The sequence below is a fragment of the Euphorbia lathyris genome, chromosome 4 (assembly GCF_963576675.1).
Source record: "Euphorbia lathyris chromosome 4, ddEupLath1.1, whole genome shotgun sequence".
In the NCBI taxonomy this organism is placed as follows: Eukaryota; Viridiplantae; Streptophyta; class Magnoliopsida; order Malpighiales; family Euphorbiaceae; genus Euphorbia; species Euphorbia lathyris.
In genome coordinates this window covers 62,762,844-62,781,742 of record NC_088913.1, presented here as the reverse complement: position 1 = coordinate 62,781,742, position 18,899 = coordinate 62,762,844, and the positions used below count along the sequence as shown (strand labels likewise).

The window sequence follows — 18,899 nt, the reverse complement described above, 5'->3', positions numbered from 1 at the left end:
TAAATAATCTTTTTATAGATAAATATAATAATATAATTAAAATTAATATATTATATATTATATTATATTTTTTATCAGTAAAAAATAATGAAGTGACATCTCAGCTCCATCGTTACTGTTTTATATTGACCCTGTTTGCACTACAAAAAAAGAAAGGTTCGGACACAAATGGTTAGAGACAATTAAACTATATTGTCCTCAAATACTATTTTTAAATTATTAACAGAGACAAATTTTCATATAGTGCCCAATACATTTTAAGGTTAGAATAGGGGACAAATTTATATTAATGAATATTTATATAAATAAATTAATTTTCAATAATAAAATAGGGGACAAACATTAAGAGTCTCCCATTAATTTGTGCCAAAATAGTAGGCGGGAACAACTCCCCCCAAAACAAAATTCTGAAATTGAACATCCCTCTTCTCATTCACGAGATCTCCACGGCCTCTATCTCCCACTATGCGATCAAACTCGTCTCTGCCCAATCCTCTTTCCCTTTCTCCTATGCTTCTATCTTTCTCCCTTCTTCCATGGTCTACATGTTCGCTACCTCCATTGGTATCTCTGGTGGCTCTGACTATAGAAGCTAAACAGGTTTTTTGTTTTTTAATTTGATGAATTGATTTTGTTAGGGTTTTGAACAATTTTGGGATAAACGCATGATTTTTGTTTTTTAATTTGATGAATTTCGTTAGGGTAGCAAATATTTAAGAGAATCAGAGAACAAACCTTGTAGAAACGTTATTTTTTTTTGCTAATAAGCAGATGACTGAAGTTGCCATTACTGAAATGAAAAAATGCACATGTCAGTCGACCTTATCTTTGTTTATTTGCTATGACTATAGATTTGAAGGTTTTAATTTTAAATTAACCTATCTGAATTAATTCAGTGTTAATTCATATAGGTTAATCTAATCTCATTAATGTTCATTGCAGCTACCACCTTTGTGTCCTTGCATCTAATCTCTCTTTTTTTCCTTTAACCTTGTTCTTCCTTATCATTGCTGTCAAATTTTAGTTTACTCAATCAAGAGTGTTTCTGTGTTATGATTAATTGATGTTAGGGAAAACATGTTCTTTCATAGACTTTTTGACATATTTGTACAATTATATATTGTAGTTATTAGAGTTGGAACTGAATCATATGGGCAAGGTAATTTCTTCATGAACGTTTGAGTTGGAAATTTTAAAAGAGATTACTTAGTTTTTTTTTTTTTGAAGAGGTTACTGAGTTGATTTTAGTTATCAAGAAATTGTCAGAAATGATTAAAAAATGTTCTTTTTTCTCAAGACAAGCAACGTTCTTTCCCTCAATTATGCATTGACTCTGCTTTTAATTCTGCAGTTTCTTTGATTCTGCTTTCGTCAAACCTGATAACTGAGCATCTTGTTGATAATGATTATTTGTATATCTTTTTATGTATATATTAATATTATTTGTGTATCAAGAAAGTCTTAGAATAGTTTTTCTACTGTCACAAGGAGACGAGTTTGCATTTGTTGTTTTTTTCTCTCTAGCAAACATGTTTAAAATTCAGTTTCACATTGTTGCACCACATTGTTTAGAAGCATTTTGTATTAGATTCTTTTTTCACTTCTATTCTTTGATCTTTTGGAACACAGACTTTGTGTGCTTCCACTTGTTAGCTTATTACTTTGTTTAAAGCATTGCTTCAATTCTTTCTATTATTACTTGTTTCCCGTGTTTACTGCCTGTCTTTTGTTATTTTTTGACGTTTTACTGTGTGTATTATTCATGAAGGTCACCCATATTGATTTGTAAGGGCTCCTCTCTTCCTTAGTGTTTCTGAAAGGGTTCTGTCATCTACTAGTGGAAGAAGTGTGTGAGATTATTATTGTTATACATATCTGTGTCCTATCACTCCTGTACACTTAGAGCTAGTTCTTTTTGGTTCAACGAAGTTCTGTTGTTTTGAAGTTTGAAAGAAAATTGATATCTGCTGCCTAAGTATGCTCTCATTTTGTTTATTTTTAGAGGTTTTCCAATTGAAATTGAATGACTGTTTGGTGCGAGTTGCGACTGTGTTTTGATGTGGATTTATTTTGAACTCAGTGTGTTGAGTTACAGCAAGTTTGCTTTGAGCATGTGATAAGATCTATCACTCTTTTTCGAATTGATCAAGTTTGTGTCTATAAATATTGCTTAGGTATTAAGTGCTCCAAGGACTGGTACTGGCAAATTTTATGAGCGAGTCAGCCAATCTATGTGTCAGGTACTCCATTTCAATGTCATTATTTTGGGTTATATAGCATTGGATATATGCCATTTTTGGCAGTTATGAAGCATAACAGTATTCCTCATAATGTTGTTCTCCATTTTGATCAATTTACTTTTAATCTTTCATGTTTTATTTTTCTTTTATCTTTCCCCGTATGATTGTTTCTTGTTAGTGCTAATTTTTGACAACCCTTGTCTTGTCAGTTGAAATGGTGAGAAGGCAACCTCTGGTTCCTGGCGATTCCGAGTTCCAGCAGCTGCTTCATATTTTTAGGTGTTGATTCAATCCTTGATACTGCTTTCTTCCCTTTTCTTTTGTTTGTTTTCTTTTTCCCGGTTCATAAGACTTGCATTTCAAATTTCCAATTTCTAGAATAGTACTATGAGTATACATGAATCAATTTCCAAAAAATTGGACCATCATGTTATTTTAAGAACACCAACCATAATGTTCATTGTTTAAGGTAAGAGGAATTAAGGTTGAAAATGACCTTTGAAGTTGGAGACATGATCAGTTTCGGTATGTAAAAATTTGTTAAATTTGGATTAATTTGTCAAATATAAACTTTGATTTGGACGAAACTATCCTGTCTGCCAACTTGACAACTTGAGAATTATTTTAGTTTTCCAGAATCTCAAAAACTGGCAATGTAGCCCAATATTATAGCCATAAAGGTTTATTCGGTTCCCAAATATTTGTTCCTTCACTGTGTGTTATTTTAGTCCTCATCTCCCATTTTTATGTTATCCTATTTTGTTTGGCATTTGAAGATTGTTGGGAACTCTAATTGAAAAGCAGTGGCAGGGGTTAGTTCACTGAGTGATTGGCATGTCTATCCACAATGGGAGCCTCAAAACCTGATACGCGTTGTTCCAGCTCTAGGACCTGATGGTGTTGATCTTCTATTGGTAAGTAGTACTACATCTTTTGATTTGTGTTATTGTTAAAAGCTAGAAGGGCAAGAAACTGAACCTTTCTTGAGAGTATTCAATGTGCAAATTGATACAGGAAGTGATGTCTTGTGGATTACCTACAGTTCCTGCAGCAATTGCCCACAATCCAGTGGCCTTGGAGTAAATCCTATTTCTTACCTTGTCACTGCTCATATATTTAGGGCCCTTGTACTTGGCCAATAATCCGATTTGCCTTATGATGTTTGGAGATGTCTCATTAGCCCTAAACTTGCTTAACGTGGTGTGTTGTTTCAACTTGTTCACATCTCCACTTTGATCTACTAAGGTCTTTGGAGGTTAATCATGTTACTTTAAGCAATTTCAAGGGGCTAATGAGATATTTCCAAAATTCAGAATCGGGTTATTTGGCCAAGTACTGCAGCTCGGGTTCCTTATGTATTAAGCCTATTTTTGATGAGATTTTGTAGGCTGAAATGCTGAAACTGTTTTTGCTGTAACAGGTGCAGCTCAATTACTTTGATACCACTAGCTCATCAACTATTTTTGATGATGCTAATGCTGTTGTTCAAGGAGTTCAGGGGAAACTTACTCGTAGTCAACAAATAAATTTAGGTGGATTTCTATGTTAGTGAACTATTTTTCGTTATGTTTTCGGATTTTGTTAATTTTAGTTATAATTTTGACAATATTGGTACCAAAATCAGACTTATAGCACTTGTAATTTTGTTTGAATGACATGATGTATATAGTTATAACTTGTTTGCTATCTTAAATTTAGTCTGCAATCCCAAAAAATAATTATATAGCTTTAATGATCAACGTATGGTAATTAAAAATAATTATATAGCATTAAAGACGACAATCATCCCCCAAAAATAATATGGTAATTATTAATTAATAATTACCATATTATTTTTGGGGGATGATTGTCGTCTTTTATTGTAGAGATAAAAATTTGTCACCATACAAAATAGGGAGGACAGTCGTCCTTAGGAACGGGGACGAAATGTCGTTCCTATGAATAGAGACGACAATTGTCCTTAGGAATAGGGATGAAATGTTGTCCCTAGTATCAGAGACGATAGTCGTGCCTTAGAACGGGGACGACATGTTGTCCATGGGAACGGAGACGACAATCGTCTCTCTCAATAGAGACGATAGTCGTCCTTAAGTACAGGGACGACAGTCGTGCCTCTAAATAGGGACGACATCACTTTTTTCGTCCCCTATGTAATCGGGTACGGAGGAAACAAGGATGAAAAATAGGGACGAAAAAATTGTCGCTGAAAATATAGAGGACGATTTTTTATATTTTTGGGGACGATTTTTTTCGTACTTGAAAGTGATTTTTTTTTATAGTGTTGGTAAAGATCGTTTTGGGATAAAAAGAGCGGTTTTGACCACTGAAACCGCTGATTGGAGTGTTTGGTGGAGAAAGGTTTGGGAGAGAGTTTTGGGATAAAAACACTAATTTAGAAAAAGCTCATTTTAGGAGCTTTTTCAATTAGCGTTTTGCAATATTAAAATTAATGGACTTCTTTAACCCTAATAGATAGACTCCTCCTCCAATATTAAAAAAAGAAATGCCTTTATTCGTCTTTTTGCACAAACCGCTATTATCAATCAGTTAATTTTTACCAAACAGGTCTACATAACAGCTAGTCAAATCAGCTAACAGCTAATGTAATGAGTTAACAGCTAACAGCTAATTCCCAAACTGGGCCATTATATATAGATAGATATGCAGAGAATTAGAGAGATTTTAGGGATTGATTTAAATTATGTAGAACTTTTAGATACAGATATGCAAAGAAATAGAGAGATTTTAAGGATTAATTTAAATTCTGTAAAACTCTTAGATATAGTACGGATAAAATAATCTTTTTATAAATAAATATAATAACATAACTAAAGTTAATATATTATATTTTATATTATATTTTTTATCAGTAAAAAAGGAGAAAGTGACACCTCAGCTCCAACGTTACTGTTTTATATTATATATATAGATAGATATGCAGAGAATTAGAGAAATTTTAGGGATTAATTTAAATTATGTAGAATTTTTAGATATAGATATGCAGAGAATTAGAGAGATTTTAGGGATTAATTTAAATTCTGTAGGACTCTTAGATATAGTACGGATAAAATAATCTTTTTATAAATAAATATAATTAGATAACTAAAGTTAATATATTATATTTTATATTATATTTTTTATCAGTAAAAAAGGAGGAAGTGACACCTCAGCTCCATCGTTACTGTTTTATATTATATATAGATATGCATTTAGATAATTTGATAACTTATTGGTAACCTGCTATAGCAGGTCATTTAATCACAATATATTAGTCTCCATGGATGGAGACTCACCATTGAGAACTCTTCCATATATATATATATATTAGAAGTTTTCACGTTAATATCAATAACAATTTCTTATGGTATTAAAATCCCACTTAATTAATGTTCATCAACTGTTCACACTTCACAAGGTATTCTTTGTAAAAAAAGGTAAATTAATATTATGAAATAATTTGAATTTTATGAATATTGAATTTCCTTATCTATATTTGAATTTCATGAATACTGACTTCTTTATCTATATTCAAATTTTATAAATACTGAATTTTTTTATATATATTTGAATTTTATGAATTAAGTGATGTCTCTCTCTATCTCTCTCATATGAATATTGAATTTCCTTATAAAAAACACTAATCAAGTGATGTCTCTCTCTTACGAATATAAATAATATAAGTCTTCTATAAAATAATTAATGTAGAAACGCAAATTACGCATTCAGTCAATATTTCCTTAAGAATAACACTAATCAAGCTTCGTCATCATTGCGTTGGTAATTTTACAAGTATAAATTTAAGTGATATTTCTCCAATGGTTTACACATAGTCCATTGGTTTTTTCTTCTATTACGTATACTAAGTAAAAATCAGTAGTTCTATTTTGAGTTGCTAAAGACAATGGAAAACAACTCTCATCTCCTTCAACTTCAACTTGATCGTTTTCCATCTTCCTATGAGGATTATATTGAAGAAGTAGACTTCACCTTTCCTTCAATTTCAAAGTCAGAATGTACCTCATCAGAGGATAATTTAATCATAATCTAAATTTTTATCTTCTACTCCACCTGTGTGCTCTTCATTGTCAAAGAAGAAGGTGCATAAAATGTTATCTTCATTATCTTCCACCACTCCATCTATTTCTTCAATGAAAAATAAGATTCGTAAAGTTTTATTTGGAGCGACAAAGATGCCAATAAAAATGGAGCTCAATGACATTAAGAAAAGGTAGAGTCGGAGGCCACCACTGCCATTAATTCCGGTAAAGGATAGAGATGGAGGTAGAGTGAGGAAGGATTCGATATTGAAGAAAATGGTATCATGTTTCAGAGTGAGGAAGGACTTGATATTGAAGAAAATGGTATCATGTTTCACTCCGGTGGTTGATTAGTTCTATAATAGTGTGTATTTTTTTTTATTTTTTTAAATAATAGATTATTCTTGTTGTAAATCATCTCTTTACTAATATAAATATGTCATTTTATTCGATGGATATAAATATATTGAAATATCAGAAGTGATTTGTAAATATAATTACTACATTCTTTATGTAATGATTTTTTATTTATCGTGGAAGATCACAAATTGTTAAAAATTATTTACATTTTTTCTTTTTAATTTCCAAATTATCTAATTTATTATTGTTAAAAAATGGTTTGATTTTTTTTTTTATATAAACATAAATAATCAAATAACTTCTTTTTTACATTTCATATTTTCATTCAATTAAGAGATTTAATCTCAACTAATTTTTTAATTCTAAATACAAATTAGTGACATAAAATGTTAGATTTTCAGAATTTCAGTTTAATTCAGTTTTTATTAGATATTCGATCTCCAATGAAATGCCCGAATGTTAATACTAATTCAGAAAGAAAAAGATCAACCTTTATATTATTAAATTATAGATAATATGACTTTTTTTTTAACAAAGGAAAACAAAATATATATGTTTTATAATAATATCTAAAATTAACATAACTTGACAATGTTAGAGATAAACTTGCTTTTGACCCCAATATTAAGAATAAAATTGTACTATTTTAAACGTTATTGGTAAAATGACTTCTATCTGTAGATGTTAGGGGTATTTTGCACCTTATCCAATATATATATATAGAAATATAATATGTAATTATTTTTTCATTGAAGAATTACAACCCTAGACACTCTCAGCGATTTCACGACTGCCCCCAATTCCAAACCCAATGAACATGCCCGTTTCCCTAATTCTCCCTCTCCGGTTCTCCCCCACACTCTCCGGCCGCCGCTCATCTTCCTTACATTCCACCGTTCATTCGCCACTGTTAGTCATTACTGAGTGGTGGGTATGTTTCTTGCACGGATCTTTATTTCTTTCTACCCCTAATTCTCTATTTCTTCGTCTAGTGGTCTGAGTTGCCATTCATCTGTTTTGCAGTTAGCCAACTACTAACTGATTTTTCTCAGCTTTTAATTCTTAAAAAGGTAAGCTTCCTTCCACCCTGTTTAAAGATTATGATTTCTGCTATGACTCTCTGCTCCAAATTCTTAAATTGATATGCAAACGCTGTAGCTATTAGTTGTAACTAATCGAAATTGATCTGCCACTAATCGAAATTGATCCGTCAAATTGCTTCTTCATACTTGGTGATTCTTTGAGGGTTTTTACAAGGTTTACAACGGTTTTCTTTTACTATATAAACTTTGGCGGTTTTGATTATTAATTTTATATGCAGGTTTAACTTTGAAATATCAAGCTTTGAAGACTGAAGACAATATCATAATGCTTTTTTTCTTTTTGAACAATATATTTATTATTATTAGGAATTTAGCTTTATGAGTGTTTCTAGACTCATGAATTTGATTGAGATGAGATGGTGAACAATGAACTTGGATTTTCTTGTTAATGGATATTAATATTCCAGTATATGTGATATGCTTTAATTTCGTTGAAAATGCTAGGGTGTCAAAGGTTATGTTACTGATATATTTGGGATTTGCAGCTATTTGTCCCATTTTCCAATTCAAACCAAGTTATTATTTTCTTATTTAAAACTTTAATGGATCAGGACGTAAACTAGAATGGAAAAAGATTCTAGTGATGTTGTGAAGGGTGGTATATTATCCAACTTGGAAAAAGATTCTGATTCAGCAAATAGAGATCCCATTGACAATATGATCTCCAAATCTTTGGATGGAGCTGTTGATGGAACAGTTGCATCAACGGATGATGAAGATATTACAAACATTGAAGGTATGGATTCTGACACCTTTAATGAAAATTTTTGTTTTTCAGTGGAAGAATTGCAGTCTACTGTTGAGACGGCCAATGGAAGCACTGAAAATCAGTATGATGCATTTGCAGATTCACAATCTTCACAACTGCCAACTCAACGAGTTGTTGCAACGGAAGAGATCCAAAACCGAAGCATGCCTTGTGATTCTTGCCAGGTTCATTCAAATGTAGAGTTGGAGATGAGTGATGACAATCAAGTTACTGATACTGGAAAAGCTGATCTACAGAAAGAGAAAGCTGAGGTTGAGACTGCTTGCATGGGCATTGCAAATAACAAGGATTTAGATTCAACATCGTGCCATCCAGTTGTTGGCGGTGAAGTTGCGGAAATTATTGATGCAAATCATTCAGATCCTAATTTTGAGGTTCCGATGCATGTTACCGGAAAAGACCAAGAGTTGAAGCTAGAAGAATCCTTGGACAAGAAAGTAGAACAGGAGTCCGGAGCTGTAGAAGTTTCTGCCAGTACAAATACAGGTTCCTTAACAAGAGATGGAAGACAATTTTCTGGTTCCAATTCCAGTTCTGGACTTGAAGCAGCCGAAGAAGAAGAAGGTGAACATCATCTGAAGGTTGAAGGATTGAATGGGAGTAAAACAGCGGTTAATGAAAATGTTGCTGATGCAGAACTGGTTGACTCTTATGAAGAGCAAAAAGCGGAAGCTGAAGAACAGGATACTAACTCTGAAGAGCCTAAGACCGCTGAAGGTGAATCTACTAAACAAGCAGATTTGCAGATTGAAGGTATGGATTCTGACACCTTTAATGAATTTTTTTGTTTTTCAGTGGAAGAAATGCAGTCTACTGTTGAGACGGCCAATGGAAGCACTGAAAATCTCTATGATGCATTTGCAGATTCGCAATCTTCACAACCGCCAACTCAACGAGTAGTTGCAACAGAAGAGATCGAAAACCGAAGCATGCCTTGTGATTCTTGTCAGGTTCATTCAAATGTAGAGTTGGAGATAAGGGATGACAATCAAGTTACTGATACTGGAAAAGCTGGTTTACAGAAAGAGAAAGCTGAGGTTGAGACTGCTTGCATGGACTTTGCAAATAATAAGGATTTAGATTCAACATCGTGCCATCCAGTTGTTGGCGGTGAAGTTGCGGAAATTATTGATGCAAATCATTCAGATCCTAATTTTGAGGTTCCGATGCATGTTACCGGAAAAGACCAAGAGTTGAAGCTAGAAGAATCCTTGGACAAGAAAGTAGAACAGGAGTCCGGAGCTGTAGAAGTTTCTGCCAGTACAAATACAGGTTCCTTAACAAGAGATGGAAGACAATTTTCTGGTTCCAATTCCAGTTCTGGACTTGAAGCAGCCGAAGAAGAAGAAGGTGAACATCATCTGAAGGTTGAAGGATTGAATGGGAGTAAAACAGCGGTTAATGAAAATGTTGCTGATGCAGAACTGGTTGACTCTTATGAAGAGCAAAAAGCGGAAGCTGAAGAACAGGATACTAACTCTGAAGAGCCTAAGACCGCTGAAGGTGAATCTACTAAACAAGCAGATTTGCAGATTGAAGGTATGGATTCTGACGCCTTTAATGAATTTTTTTGTTTTTCAGTGGAAGAGATGCAGTCTGCTGTTGAGACGGCCAATGGAAGCACTGAAAATCTCTATGATGCATTTGCAGATTCGCAATCTTCACAACCGCCAACTCAACGAGTAGTTGCAACAGAAGAGATCGAAAACCGAAGCATGCCTTGTGATTCTTTGCAGGTTCATTCAAATGTAGAGTTGGAGATAAGGGATGACAATCAAGTTACTGATACTGGAAAAGCTGGTTTACAGAAAGAGAAAGCTGAGGTTGAGACTGCTTGCATGGACTTTGCAAATAACAAGGATTTAGATTCAACATCGTGCCATCCAGTTGTTGGTGGTGAAGTTGCGGAAATTGATGATACAATTCATTCAGATCCTAATTTTGAGGTTCCGATGCATGTTACCGGAAAAGACCAAGAGTTGAAGCTAGAAGAATCCTTGGACAAGAAAGTAGAACAGGAGTCCGGAGCTGTAGAAGTTTCTGCCAGTACAAATACAGGTTCCTTAACAAGAGATGCAAGACAATTTTCTGGTTCCAATTCCAGTTCTGGACTTGAAGCAGCCGAAGAAGAAGAAGGTGAACATCATCTGAAGGTCGAAGGATTGAATGGGAGTAAAACAGCGGTTAATGAAAATGTTGCTGATGCAGAACTGGTTGACTCTTATGAAGAGCAAAAAGCGGAAGCTGAAGAACAGGATACTAACTCTGAAGAGCCTAAGACCGCTGAAGGTGAATCTACTAAACAAGCAGATTTGCAGATTGAAGGTATGGATTCTGACGCCTTTAATGATTTTTTTTTGTTTTTCAGTGGAAGAGATGCAGTCTACTGTTGAGACGGCCAATGGAAGCACTGAAAATCTCTTTGATGCATTCGCAGATTCGCAATCTTCACAACCGCCAACTCAACGAGTTGTTGCAACAGAAGAGATCCAAAACCGAAGCATGCCTTGTGATTCTTGTCAGGTTCATTCAAATGTAGAGTTGGAGATAAGGGATGACAATCAAGTTACTGATACTGGAAAAGCTGGTTTACAGAAAGAGAAATCTGAGGTTGAGACTGCTTGCATGGACTTTGCAAATAATAAGGATTTAGATTCAACATCGTGCCATCCAGTTGTTGGCGGTGAAGTTGCGGAAATTATTGATGCAATTCATTCAGATCCTAATTTTGAGGTTCCGATGCATGTTACCGGAAAAGACCAAGAGTTGAAGCTAGAAGAATCCTTGGACAAGAAAGTAGAACAGGAGTCCGGAGCTGTAGAAGTTTCTGCCAGTACAGATACAGTTTCCTTAACAACAGATGGAAGACAATTTTCTGGTTCCAATTCCAGTTCTGGACTTGCAGCACCCGAAGAAGAAGAAGGTGATCATCATCTGAAGGTTGAAGGATTGAATGGGAATAAAACAGCGGTTAATGAAAATGTTGCTGATGCAGAGCTAGTTGACTCTTATGAAGAGCAAAAAACGGAAGCTGAAGAACAGGATACTGACTCTGAAGAGCCTAAGGCCACCGAAGCAGAATCTACTAAACAAGCAGATTTGCAGATTGAAGGTATGGATTCTGACGCCTTTAATGAAATTTTTTGTTTTTCAGTGGAAGAAATGCAGTCTACGGTTGAGACGGCCAATGGAAGCACTGAAAATCTCTATGATGAATTTGCAGATTCGCAATCTTCACAACCGCCAACTCAACAAGTTGCAACAGAAGAGATCGAAAACCGAAGCATGCCTTGTGATTCTTGTCAGGTTCATTTAAATGTAGAGTTGGAGATGAGGGATGAAACTCAAGTTACTGATACTGGAAAAGCTGGTTTACAGAAAGAGAAATCTGAGGTTGAGACTGCTTGCATGGGCATTGCAAATAACAAGGATTTAGATTCAACATCGTGCCATCCAGTTGTTGGTGGTGAAGTTGCGGAAATTGATGATACAATTCATTCAGATCTTAATTTTGAGGTTCCGATGCATGTTACCGGAAAAGACCAAGAGTTGAAGCTAGAAGAATCCTTGGACAAGAAAGTAGAACAGGAGTCCGGAGCTGTAGAAGTTTCTGTCAGTACAAATACAGTTTCCTTAACAATAGACGGAAGACAATTTTCTGGTTCCAACTCCAGTTCTGGACTTGAAGCACCCGAAGAAGAAGAAGGTGATCATCATCTGAAGGTTGAAGGATTGAATGGGAATAAAACAGCGGTTAATGAAAATGTTGCTGATGCAGAACTAGTTGACTCTTATGAAGAGCAAAAAACGGAAGCTGAAGAACAGGATACTGACTCTGAAGAGCCTAAGGCCACTGAGGCAGAATCTACTAAACAAGCAGATTTGCAGATTGAAGGTATGGATTCTGACGCCTTTAATGAAATTTTTTGTTTTTCAGTGGAAGAAATGCAGTCTACGGTTGAGACGACCAATGGAAGCACTGAAAATCTCTATGATGCATTTGCAGATTCGCAATCTTCACAACCGCCAACTCAACGAGTTGTTGCAACAGAAGAGATCCAAAACCGAATCATGCCTTGTGATTCTTGTCAGGTTAATTCAAATGTAGAGTTGGAGATAAGGGATGACAATCAAGTTACTGATACTGGAAAAGCTGGTTTACAGAAAGAGAAAGCTGAGGTTGAGACTGCTTGCATGGACTTTGCAAATAACAAGGATTTAGATTCAACATCGTGCCATCCAGTTGTTGGTGGTGAAGTTGCGGAAATTGATGATACAATTCATTCAGATCCTAATTTTGAGGTTCCGATGCATGTTACCGGAAAAGACCAAGAGTTGAAGCTAGAAGAATCTTTAGACAAGAAAGTAGAACAGGAGTCCGGAGCTGTAGAAGTTTCTGCCTGTACAAATACAGTTTCCTTAACAATAGATGGTAGACAATTTTCTGGTTCTAATTCCAGTTCTGGACTTGAAGCACCTGAAGAAGAAGCTGATCACCATTTGAAGGTTGAAGCATTGAATGGGAATAAAACAGCGGTTAATAAAAATGTTGCTGATGCAGAACTAGTTGACTCTTATGAAGAGCAAAAACCGGAAGCTGAAGAACAGGATATTGACTCTGAAGAGCCTAAGACCACTGAAGGAAAATCTACTAAACAAGCAGATTTGCAGATTGAAGGTATGGATTCTGACGCCTTTAATGAAAATTTTTGTTTTTCAGTGGAAGAATTGCAGTCTACGGTTGAGACGGCCAATGGAAGCACTGAAAATCAGTATGATGCATTTGCAGATTCCCAATCTTCACAACTGCCAACTCAACTAGTTGTTGCAACAGAAGAGATCCAAAACCGAAGCATGCCTTGTGATTCTTGTCAGGTTCATTCAAATGTAGTGTTGGAGATGAGGGATGACAATCAAGTTACTGATACTGGAAAAGCTGGTTTACAGAAAGAGAAAGTTGAGGCTGAGACTGTTTGCATGGGCATTGCAAATAACAAGGATTTAGATTCAACATCGTGCCATCCAGTTGTTGGTGGTGAAGTTGTGGAAATTGATGATACGATTCATTCAGATCTTAATTTTGAGGTTTCGATGCATGTTACCAGAAAAGACCAAGAGTTGAAGCTAGAAGAATCCTTGGACAAGAAAGTAGAACAGGAGCCTGGAGCTGTAGAAGTTTCTGTCAGTACAAATACAGTTTCCTTAACAATAGACGGAAGACAATTTTCTGGTTCCAATTCCAGTTCTGGACTTGAAGCACCCGAAGAAGAAGAAGGTGATCATCATCTGAAGGTTGAAGGATTGAATGGGAATAAAACAGCCGTCAATGAAAATGGTGCTGATGCAGAACTAGTTGACTCTTATGAAGAGCAAAAAACGGAAGCTGAAGAACAGGATACTGACTCTCAAGAGCCTAAGACCACTGAAGGAAAATCTACTAAACAAGTAGCTCTTCGAGAAATCACTGTAAAAGGAAATGGAGCTACTTATCAGCTACCACCTGACGATGTAGGTGACTTTGGCGTATCTGACTTGGTTTGGGGTAAAGTGAGGAGCCATCCATGGTGGCCTGGGCAGATATTCCATCCTTCAGATGCATCTGAGAAAGCAATGAAGTATCATAAAAAAGACTGTTTTTTGGTAGCATATTTTGGGGATCGAACATTTGCATGGAACGATGCCTCTGTTCTGAAACCTTTCAGGTCACATTTCTCCCAGGTACAGAAACAAAGCAATTCAGAAACATTTCAAAATGCTGTCAACTGTGCTTTAGAAGAAGTTTCAAGGAGGGTAGAGTTTGGACTGGCCTGCCCATGCATTCCGGAGGACATTTACAATAAAATCAAGCATCAGATGGTGGAAAATGCTGGAGTACGACAAGAATCGTGTATACAACATGGCATGGAGAAATCCTCGTCTGCTAATTTATTTGAACCTGGTAAATTAGTGGAGTATATGAAAGCGGTAGCGCAATCCCCTGCTGGTGGGGTGGATCGAGTCCAGATTGTTATTGCCAGGTCTCAGTTACTGGCGTTTTATCGGATGAAGGGTTATTCTGAACTACCTGAATTCCAATTTTGTGGAGGATTGTTAGACGATGCTGATACTTTGCAAAATGAGGATAAACTTACGGCTGATATGTCTCCTTTGGATATGTCTCCTTTTCATAAGGATGATGTGAAAATTTCTTCTGGTCAGCAAATTGTACAGACTCAAAAAAGATCTTACCGCAAGCGGAAACATAATTTGAAGGATAACCTATATCCTAAGAAGAAAGAAAGAAGCATGCCTGAATTAGTGGTTGAATCTTGGGATTCTATAGATGATGAATTTGGTCCTGATGGGAAAGCTAACAATAAATTAGTTTCACCTTCTTCCAGAAAGAAGCGGAGGGGCCCTGATTCTCTTGCTGATGAGTCAGAACGGCGGAAAACTGCAAAAGCCTGCAGTTCAGTTTCTTTACCTAAGCCTTCCTTCAAGATTGGTGATTGCATCCGTAGAGTTGCTAGCCAGATGACTGGGTCGCCCTCTATATTGAAGTGTAATAGCCAGAAGATAGATGAAAGTAGTGACGGATTAGTTGCGGATGGATCTGATGTTTTGGTCCAGGAATCAGAGGATGCTGAGATGAATAATACGACTGTTTCAACAGAATACTCATCTTTAGATGAATTGCTATTGCAGCTCTACTTGGCAGCACGAGATCCTTTCAAAGGGTATGGTTTCTTGACTGTCATCGTTAGTTTTTTCTCTGATTTCCGGAATGCAGCGATTATGGAGGAACGGGAAAAGGTAAGTGGTAAAAAGAGACAACTGACTGGTGGTGCACCTGAAACATTTGAATTTGAGGATATGAATGACACTTATTGGACAGATCGGGTTATTCAGAATGGATCAGAAGAGCAACCGCCACGCAAAAGTAGGAAGCGGGATAATCAGCTTGCATCTGGGGACCCGGATAAGCCCCTTAATAAGTCGAATTATAGGAAGCGAAATTCTGATGTCAATCATAGTTTGTCAGCAGAGAAACCAGTCAGTCATGCGGATGAGAATGCACCAGCAGAACTTGTAATGCATTTTCCTGTGGTTGATTCTGTTCCTTCAGAAGCAAGCCTTGTTAAGATGTTTAAGCGGTTCGGGCCATTGAAAGAAACAGAGACAGAAATAGACAAGGATACAAACCGTGCTAGAGTAGTTTTCAAGAAGTGTTCTGATGCAGAAGCCGCTTATAGTAGTGCTACAAAGTTCAACATTTTTGGTTCGATGCTTGTAAATTACCAGCTCAACAACACTATAACTGTGCCATTTAAAACTGAACCTCTGGTCACTTTCCAAGGAGAGGAAGATGCAACAGTTTTTCTGCAGTTCTGAAGAATTCGATCTGATTTGGAAGTTCAGGTAATTAGACTTGGAATAGAACTTCAACAGGCCATTACTAGATTTTCAATTTCACTTTTTCCGAGTAATAGCATAAATGGTGTCAAAACCTGAAATAGTCATGCATTGTAGGCTGAGAGTCATATATATCCTCAGTAATTTTGCAACTTAAGTTCCTCTATCTTTAGTTCTTGGAAGTGATATTAAAATAGTTTATGAGACGGGAGAGGAACCTTGATTAGCTAGATATAGATTCAAGAAAGCTAATGGCATAGATTCTGCCTATATATATTATAGTCTCTGGATCAGTGAGGTAAAAAGTAATACTTTGCAAAAGTTTTCATTTTGACCCCTCTGTTAATCTTTCACAAACTTTTGCCCTTAATTGACGGTTCTGAAAGTGGCAAACCGGTAGACAATTTGGAGGATAATGTTTGACCAGACGCCTTTTAATAACACATTTGATATATTACCAACATAATCATCTCCCAATGGTCAAATTTTAAGAAAACTTGAAGTAGATGGATCAAATGTGCCAAAGTTGAAGTACATGCACTAAACTGACAAATTGTGACAAGATGTGGAATTATGTACTTATAGGTTATTTAATTTTTTTTATAGAATTTGAGTTCTACTCATGTGTCGGATTTATCAGTTGGCTGAAAGTCCTTAGCTTTGATTTTGACTGAAACATGTGTATTACATGTAAACGGTTCTGATCCATTTATTGTATCATGTACTTACTAATTTAGTATTTGTTGCAGATGGCTGCAGATGCTGAAGAATCGAAGCAGATGCTGTCGCATATGCTTAATTTGATCTGGTTACCTGCTGCATTTCCCCAATATCGTTGCCAGATATGTCAAGGTGGTGATGCTCTAACTAAATCCTCAGTAGTGAGTAGATTTTTATTGTGCATAGTATATAGCAGTGTTAGATGACCTTGCTATCCTTGATGAGCATGAGGTTCAATCATGTGAAAGTCTTGATGCGTTTTTATAGTTTATGGTTGATCCATCCACGTCATATAATGAATTTTTCTGTATCAATGGGTTTGCTGAAAGTGTCTGCAACCAATGTATTTTACTTGATGCCTATTGCTCATACTATCACTTGATGGAGAGGTTTGTCCAATGGACCTGACTAAAAAAAGATAGGCATGCATGCACATTAACATATCGGTCGAGAATTCACACGTGTCTTTTTCATTGGACTCTGATCATTGTAGAATTTTCGGAATTCATTAGGCCTTATTTGGATGTGTTGAAGCTTTGGGACATACTGTACAGAACATTTGCATTATGGTCTTGCATCATCTCCCCATTTCTTTTCTGAGTTTTTACGGCGACGTTTGTTTGAGCATTCTTCCAGACAGGCGACACAGTTGCTGGTATCCTTCTAAATTTAGGCAGCAGCAGCATCTGATTCTCTTGCATTTATGACTTCACTGGATTTCAATGACAATTCAAGACAAAAACTTCATCAAATTACATTTTTCAATGTTCAAATGATACAAATTCAATTCCTCAAGATCTGGACATGAAATTTCATTTTTACAACTTACAGTTCATCAAATGACACTGGCACTAACATTGGGCTAAATGCAGCGACAATGGGAGATGCTAAGTACGATCACTTAATGCAGAGTGATGATGTTGAGTCAGGAATTATGGTGCAGGGTAGGAGTTGGCAGTCCATGAATCAAGACTGTAAGAATCAGTGTGTTAATTGATAGGGTTGAGATATGTAGGAAAAAAAATGGTCGGCTAACATGGTAAATGAAAGTATCATTGAGAATTGATGATTCCGCCTCGAGATGAGAACCGGTCAGACTTGCCATCATATTGGCGCTGGGAATAAGAGCAGCGAACACCAAATGGATCGGTTCTTATTCTAATACCATGTTCAATTCTTATTCTAATACCATGTTGAAAGTATAATTGGGAGATCAGTATTGAATTAACTCTCCTTGAATAGGAATAGGAAAGAGCAAATACAAGATCTATAGAGAGAGGAGAATAGAGTACTAATAGAAGTATACAAACAAAGTTGAACTCTAAACAAACTGTACAAAGAGAGGATTAGGATAGAAAGTGGCGATGTTGAGAAAGAAAGACGTGAAGGATTTTATGCTTGTTGCAGGTGTAACAACATGGCACAATATCGTATAGATATTGTCTGATTTGGTCCAAATCAAACATATTGGATCCACGGCTTTAAATGCATCTATATAAAGAGACATCACACTCTATAATATTTCTTCGATACAAATGTGCAAAACTTTCTTCATTAGTTGGCATTGTAAGAGCAAAAAGAATATATAAGTTTTTTAAAAAAAAAAAGAATAAATGAGTTAATGACCTTTTATTATCTCTATATCATAATTACTATATTAACACAGTATTTATCGTCAATTATTAGCCCATTAATTAAAGTAATAAAAGAAAGTATGAGTTACAAGAAGATAAAAAAATACTGAGCGAAGGAAATCCATAATATATAGTATTCCATCATTGTATTCATTGGCCACTGAAAATCAAAGACCTCCTTTAATTTTGATCATGTATTAGTTTTGTTCTTAATCTTATAATTTTGTTCTTACTTCAAATAATATAGTCTTATAATATTGTTCTTACTTCATTAAGAAATCCCGATTTATTTAAGAGCGGTTTCCATTAATAAACTGTATTAATAGCATTTTTTTCCAAGAATTGGAAGAATTTAGACTTTGATATCTCCAATTGAAGAAATCAGATTGAAATAGAAAAAGCATAGACAACTGAAATCGGAAAAAGTAAATGTGTCAAAATTACAGGAAATCGTTATGTTTCCGAAGGTAATCATTCGATTTTTTTTTCATGTGTAGTAGTTATTTTGTTCCCAATTGTGTTATTCCACATTTCTCGCTGTCTTATCTATGTTTTTTTTTTCTTCTTCAAAATGACTAAATAAAGATTTGTATATTTTCATTTTTTTTTAGTATAAGTTGCTAGGTATAATCGTTTCGATTGTT

General features: G+C 35.5%; 2 protein-coding genes across 17 annotated transcripts; both read left to right on the top strand.

The window, feature by feature from the left end:
* The first annotated feature begins 399 nt into the window (after positions 1-399).
* LOC136226910 (cell division control protein 2 homolog C-like) lies at positions 400-3,927 on the top strand. 5 transcript variants are annotated; one of them, XR_010687901.1, is made up of 6 exons: positions 400-600; positions 2,175-2,240; positions 2,450-2,519; positions 3,051-3,154; positions 3,255-3,319; positions 3,661-3,927. XR_010687901.1 is itself a non-coding variant. In XM_066015593.1 (6 exons), exons 3-6 carry the CDS (start codon positions 2,455-2,457, stop codon positions 3,764-3,766), a joined length of 333 nt encoding a protein of 110 aa, XP_065871665.1. In that variant the 5' UTR covers positions 400-600; positions 2,175-2,240; positions 2,450-2,454; the 3' UTR covers positions 3,767-3,927. The 5 variants fall into 5 exon arrangements, 2 of the variants coding, with proteins under 2 accessions (XP_065871665.1, XP_065871666.1); XR_010687899.1 differs by having other exon boundaries at positions 3,045-3,154; XR_010687900.1 differs by having other exon boundaries at positions 3,017-3,154.
* Positions 3,928-7,396: 3,469 nt separating this feature from the next.
* Positions 7,397-17,020, top strand: LOC136225848 (uncharacterized). 12 transcript variants are annotated; one of them, XM_066013980.1, is made up of 11 exons: positions 7,397-7,568; positions 7,661-7,707; positions 8,292-8,476; positions 8,588-9,073; positions 9,146-9,226; positions 9,305-10,012; positions 10,091-10,798; positions 10,878-11,621; positions 11,733-12,404; positions 12,516-15,907; positions 16,651-17,020. In XM_066013980.1, the coding sequence occupies exons 3-10, from the start codon at positions 8,305-8,307 to the stop codon at positions 15,878-15,880; spliced, it is 6,936 nt and encodes a 2,311-aa protein (XP_065870052.1). In that variant the 5' UTR covers positions 7,397-7,568; positions 7,661-7,707; positions 8,292-8,304; the 3' UTR covers positions 15,881-15,907; positions 16,651-17,020. The 12 variants fall into 12 exon arrangements, with proteins under 12 accessions (XP_065870052.1, XP_065870054.1, XP_065870053.1 ...); XM_066013982.1 differs by having other exon boundaries at positions 9,146-9,262; positions 9,374-10,012; XM_066013981.1 differs by having other exon boundaries at positions 8,588-9,226; positions 9,305-9,859; positions 9,932-10,012.
* The last annotated feature ends 1,879 nt before the right edge of the window (positions 17,021-18,899 follow it).

Excerpts from the sequence above, each read along its gene's own strand:
- LOC136225848 (XM_066013976.1), top strand. The coding sequence starts at position 8,305 with ATGGAAAAAGATTCTAGTGATGTTGTGAAGGGTGGTATATTATCCAAC. Across the intron at positions 11,622-11,732 it reads AGCAGATTTGCAGATTGAAG|ATTCGCAATCTTCACAACCG; the intron begins GTATGGATTCTG and ends ATGAATTTGCAG. Across the intron at positions 12,405-12,515 it reads AGCAGATTTGCAGATTGAAG|ATTCGCAATCTTCACAACCG; the intron begins GTATGGATTCTG and ends ATGCATTTGCAG.
- LOC136226910 (XM_066015593.1), top strand. The coding sequence starts at position 2,455 with ATGGTGAGAAGGCAACCTCTGGTTCCTGGCGATTCCGAGTTCCAGCAG. Across the intron at positions 3,155-3,254 it reads ATGGTGTTGATCTTCTATTG|GAAGTGATGTCTTGTGGATT; the intron begins GTAAGTAGTACT and ends AAATTGATACAG. Across the intron at positions 3,320-3,660 it reads CACAATCCAGTGGCCTTGGA|GTGCAGCTCAATTACTTTGA; the intron begins GTAAATCCTATT and ends TTGCTGTAACAG.